At 37.1% G+C, this 6,000-nt stretch overlaps 1 protein-coding gene across 1 annotated transcript; it reads right to left on the bottom strand.

Annotated features, from left to right (window-relative positions):
* Positions 1-4,798: 4,798 nt before the first annotated feature.
* On the bottom strand, positions 4,799-5,837 carry LOC140812244 (protein RADIALIS-like 3). The gene is made up of 2 exons (XM_073170470.1): positions 5,509-5,837; positions 4,799-5,005 (listed from the first exon to the last, which is right to left on the bottom strand). The coding sequence occupies exon 1, from the start codon at positions 5,765-5,767 to the stop codon at positions 5,540-5,542; it is 228 nt and encodes a 75-aa protein (XP_073026571.1). The 5' UTR covers positions 5,768-5,837; the 3' UTR covers positions 4,799-5,005; positions 5,509-5,539.
* Positions 5,838-6,000: the final 163 nt, after the last annotated feature.

The following is a 6,000-nucleotide window of genomic DNA, read 5'->3' as shown; positions in this document are numbered from 1 at the left end:
TCTGAAATTAACACAGAAATAGAAGAAAAGGAAAACGCTACCTAGAGGAGTCCAATGAAGACCGTTCTTCTAGTGTGGGAGCTACCACTTCTACAATCAGAAAATTGCTAAGTCCCGAAGATTGAAGAAAAATTAAAATTACTTTCTGGAATTGGACGTGTAGCCGAAGATGTGGTCGACATCTGTGACAACACCTCATTTGTAAACATATCTCATACTTGTTTCATGTTTTTATTTTTGTTACATTCTGTTATTTGGCATAATTAGGTCATGCATAAATATATCTTCGTGAATATTGTTGTGTCACAAGGATATTGATAATTCAACAAAGGAAAATTCGGTGAAAATCCAGACTTTACGAAAATCTCGAATTTATGTGATCCTTGATGTCTAGTGGAGCGAAAGTCAATGTGGGTTACTTCTGGAAATTTTGAACCAGTTTTGTGCGAAAATTAATTCAGAAATTAATTGATGGTGTTAACGGCTAAATATTTGTGTTTCATTTTTTACCGTTAGACTTAAGGGCAGTTACATTGTGTTTTGTTGCACTGAGATGTGATGATTATTTTCGGCACCGCTTCACTCACATCACTCATTCTTACTGTTATAGAAACCCTCGAACAAAATTACACTAGTGTTCTCTCATTTCTCTCTGTATTTTTTTTTCCTACTTTCTCTGCTTAACTTGCAATTCACCATCAATGGCAGGCAAAGGTTTTGAACCCCTTGATATTCGGAGTGAAATGGGGCAAACAGAAGATGTTTCCCCTAGTGAGACAACATCTGCTACGACACCAACTGTCGAATCGTCTCTACCATTGGTGCTTGCGACTGAAGAACCAGTCCCCTTGGAAGTAATTGCGCCAGGCGAACCCGGAAATGCTTTCGATGTTGAGAATCCACCAATTATCCAAGTATTCAATCCTCTGCGTCAACCTGTTCGTCGATCAAAGAGGCAGGCTGGGTATAACCCGGACCTCACACCAGGGAAACGGTTTCGATACAAAGGGCAATCATCCACTCGCCCATCGTTGATTGACCTGGTAGAGACTTCGGGAGATGACTCTGCTGATGGTGACTACGAATTGGTTGCTCGTAAGAAACCTGCACATAGGGTTGATGTTGCCTCTTCATCTTCTTCATCGGGCCAGGATGATGATGCTCTTTCTGATACTGCTCCTCCCCCCACACAACCCTCCCAGAACCCTTTTGCAGAGAGTGAAGATGAAATTTCGTTGGCCCAATTTATGGCCAACTTGAAAAATCAGAAGGGTAAAGCTCCACCTGCCTCTGCTGCTTCCCAAATTTCTAAGAGTCCTACTGCATCAAGCCAGTCTACTGTTAAATCTGCTGAGGAAGCGGCTTCTGGTGGTGCTAGACAAGCAAATATCCCTGAACCAATGGATGTCGACTTAGATGTTGAGGACACTGAGGACAACATTGATCTTTCTGCTTATGATCTGGCTAACAGCTACAACAACTTGTTTTACACTGGGACGGCATTCTCCAACTGGCCTCTCTATGCAAATCGAGAGTTTGTTGCGGAACGCAATGTGGATTTGGAAGCATTTTCCAGGTACAAATTGATCGAGTTTCTGAGGTCTCGAGGTCTATTTTCCACAATCTCGTCTGTTCTTCCTTACTTTCATAAGGCCGTCCTCGAATTCTATGGTAATCTATCCTCGAGTGTTGGCGATCCGCAAAATTTGGACAAGTTTTTGTGCGAAACAGGGTGTATAACTTCACCCCCGATGTCATTAATGCACACTATGCTACACCTGCTGTTGCTGAAGGTTCTCCTCCGGATCTAAATGATGTGATGTATGTCCTAACTGGTGGAATAGTCAGCAAGTTTCCTCTCCATCCCCATAAGGTCTCAGCTGCTACACTCACATCACTCTACTCAGTACTGCACAAGATTGCAATCCATAATTGGACTCCGACTACCAATACCACTGTTTTCACCAAGGCTCAGGCACTGACTCTCTTTGTGATTGGGAACTCAACCTTAAATTTTGGTCGCCTGATCTTCAGCACGGTTCTGCAGTATGCCAACGGGGGATTGAAGTCGTCCAAACTCCCATTTCCCTCTCTCATTTATGGGATTCTGGTGTCTCAGGGGTTCGCTAAGGACATCGGTGAACCTTCTATAACTGAAAGCGTACTTTTGAAGATTGCTCCTGGTCTTCTACAAGGAAAGAGGAAGGTTAATCTTCCTTGGAAAGCCTCTGCCATAGTACCCTCTATTGCTGGTCTTTCTCTTCATTCCACCTCTGCCACATCACCCCCTGCTGCTGGTCCTTCTCCACATACCACCTATTCTCCACCCTCATCTGGGTATTTGAAGATTCCAGTCGCTGGTGCTCAGGCTCATCTCGATCATGCCCGTAAAAAGATTGCCCAGGCCAAGGCCGATTTGGCTTACTATGAGAGTTTGGCTACTACCATCGAGGTTTTGTTGGCCGTTGTTGCCTTTCATGGACAAAAAAAGGGAGATGATGATGCTGGCCCATCAAGAACTAAGGATGACAGTGATGAAGAAGAGGATGATAGTGATGACGATGAGGATGATGAATGAGAGTTATTTTTTTACTGCTTTTAGTGTTTTTGCTCTTCTAGTGTTTTGCTGGTTTGTAGTTGTGACTAGGCTCTTATGCTTTTGCTCCTTGTGTATGTTTCTCATGCATTACTGAAATATCAAAGAGTTTGTGCAGGTGCTGCTCTGAATGTTGCCAACATTACTAACAACACCTCTGCTAACAGTATCTTATTCAGGGGGAGACAGACATTCTTGAATTCAGAGGGAGTTGATTTGAGCTAACAAGGATAAATGGGTTTAATCTCATTTTGTCCAAGAAAGGCAAAAAGGGGGAGATTGAAGGGAAATAATATTGTCGAGTTTGATAGAATTTAATTATTTCCCTAACTATATCTTTCCTTATTGAATTAAATTAAGTATGATAATATTATGTGATTTTGTCTTTCTTAAGATAATGAGATAATTGTGCAAATATATTTAAGCATATTGTTGACTTATTGAGATATTATATTTATGTTAATGATTTGATGAGATATAATATCAATGGTTAAATAGAGTTTATTTCTAATCAAACTCTTATCTTCCCTTGTTTAATAGGTTTCTTTATGTGATAAGACTATCATCTATAAAAATGAAGACCAAGGACTTTGTAGGGTTGGCCGTTTTCTACTCAACATAATGCACGCACTTTGCACGATCTGAATCTCAGAGATGAACACTGTCAACGTTGCTGTTGCCTTGAAGACCGCCGATAGCAAGTGTTGACATGAATGTTGGAAACACCTTCAGACAACGTCCCTAACGAAGATTGGCTAAAGAGTGTTTTTGTGACTCTAGTTTTAGTTTGCGTTACTTTTGCTTTCTTATTCACTTTTGAATATTGTTGGTTGTTTTTAGAAAGCTTTATTTTCTCAAGGTGTTGAGAAAATTGATTTTAGTTTTATTCACTAGTGATAGGTTTTTGTGTAAACATTGTCGGTTTTCTAGTGAGTAATTTTTGCCATAAGGCACCGCACAAGTATTTAATATTGTCCATCTATTTGTTTCAAGTCAATTTGTGTTATTAATTTTCGCTGCATGTAGATGTTGTCCGAGATGTTGTAACATCTGGCACAACATTTAATTCTGATAAAACACAAATTTATTATTTTTAATCTTATTCTGATATTTTGATTAATTTTAGTATTTAAAAACATTTAACATTAACTTAAATGCATTTAAATTATTTAAACAAAGAGATACCAAATGAAATGAGAGAAGATAGGGTTTTGGATTTTTATAAATGGGGGTAATTAAGTAATTTGTAGTATATTTTATCATTAGATTAAAACTATCACACCTTTTACTAAGGATGTTTTATCTTTCTAAAAATGTATTTATCAAGGGCTCATGATATTATCATGGGCTTTTTAAAAACATACCAAACGTGGGATAAGGCAGATTATTTATCAATCCCACCCTTATCCCATGTACCAAACAGTGCCTAAATTATTTAAGTAATTCTCACTCTTCAAATAGAGAATTTATGTTATTCTTATGCACCCTCGATTTTCGTGACCTAACACACCACCACAACTTTATTCCACGAGTACCGAATTTTAGGTTGTTTTTCGACTCTAAGAGGATCAAAATATGGCTTGCTTATCTAGTTATGTTCGGATGGATAGTGACACTTTGGAATATACACATAACGTTAAAGACTTAACATCAATAACAGTTATTGAAATTCTTCTATGCCATTATTTAGCTCTAAAAGTAAAAGAGATTGTGATCTAACTCTAATTTTTAGCAGATTTCATATGATTGCTATATGGGGAAATTTATTAAATTCGAGACTAAATATATACATTAAGTTAATCCTGGATTTTTTCGTTTGACATTGCCTAATTGTTGGCAAGATTTACTTGAGATAATGAATATATATATTTGTAGTTAAAATTTCAAGCCATTTGTTTCATATCTCTTCAGATTAGTCTTTGCTACGACAAGATCATGTGGGTTCATTACATTTTTACGGAAGTCGACATTTATGTTGATGGTCCAATGACTGATATTTGAAAACATCATAGGGATAGAAATACACTAGGTGTAGCGTAGAATAAATTTATCTCTTCTCTGACTAAAGATCCGGGGAATGTGTAAATATGTTGTCTACTTTCATTTCTGGTTCTTATATCTTTCAAGATTATTTGATCCCATTTTTGTTAGAATTTTTAGTAAAGAACCAAACACATGCATATTACCATAGTTTATCGAAACTTTAGAAGACAAAAACATATATTTTCCTTAATTCAATGAAAACAAAACGATACTGTTTAATATCTTATTCGAGATTACACCAATTATAATTATTATAATAAATAAAAAGGAAAAATGAAAGCAAAAAAAGACGACGAAGAAATAGAAAAGCTGGTTGTTGCGCCCTATGCCTTCTTGATCACTTGCTTGTCGATAAATTTCAGAGGACTGCAAAAAACAAAAACAAAAACAAAAACAAAAATTATTAGAAAGAAATTAAACGATAATAATTATTATTATTATTATTATTATTTGTGTGTGTAATGTGTGAAAAGCGTATTGATTTCCACGCACATGCAATTTGAATTTTCAAATTGATTTTATAATTTAGTTTTTAGCCCGTCACATGGAAAAGACATAAAGCAAGGGAAAAAGTTTATCAGCACAAATAAAATCAAAACGCCAAAGAAAGACAAAAAAAAATATTTTCAAAGGAAAAAAAAAGGAATATTTAGTGGCATTTTCTTTCATGGGATAATGCACAATAGCGACATAAAATATTCCTTTGCATGCATGAATGAATGTGAGATAAAAAGAAACAGAATCCATTAATTCCAAAAGAGATATAACCTAAAATAAAGTCAAATATCAAAATAAAATTCAGAACCACAACCATAACCATAACATGAATTATTAAATAAATAAATAAACACATAATAATAACAGTATACCGTTTTTTTTCCTTCTTTCACAAAGAGCAAGCTAGCAGTTTCTGTAATTAGGAATGGGAATACGGCCAGATTCGATCCGGCGGACATCCTCCATCAGAATCTCGAAATGCCTCTTCACTTCGTCGGCGGATTTCCCGCCACCAACCGCCCGAGCCACATTCTGCCACCGGTCGGGGGTGTCCTTATCGAATCGGGCTAATGCCTTCTCGAAGAGCTTGTTCTCTTGAGGTGTCCATGAACTCATTGACCTTGAAGCCATGCCTGAAAAATGTGATAGTTTTTATTTCTTGAACTCAATCAAAAAGATCGACAAAAGGAGATGTGTGTCCGATGATGTGAAAAAATTGCATGCAAAGTGGGTATATATAGAGTGGTAGTGGGGAGTGGGTAGGGGGAGGGTGAGGGGACTTGATGTAATTTTTCTTTGGCTAAAGGTGAATTGAATGACTTGTTTGCATTGGAACCACAAGGTTCGGCTGGATAGATTGGGGA

Source organism: Primulina eburnea, chromosome 14 (genome assembly GCF_022965805.1).
Source record: "Primulina eburnea isolate SZY01 chromosome 14, ASM2296580v1, whole genome shotgun sequence".
NCBI classification, from domain to species: domain Eukaryota; kingdom Viridiplantae; phylum Streptophyta; class Magnoliopsida; order Lamiales; family Gesneriaceae; genus Primulina; species Primulina eburnea.
Note: the sequence above shows the minus strand (reverse complement) of the source record. Positions and strands in the feature narration are given on the sequence as shown.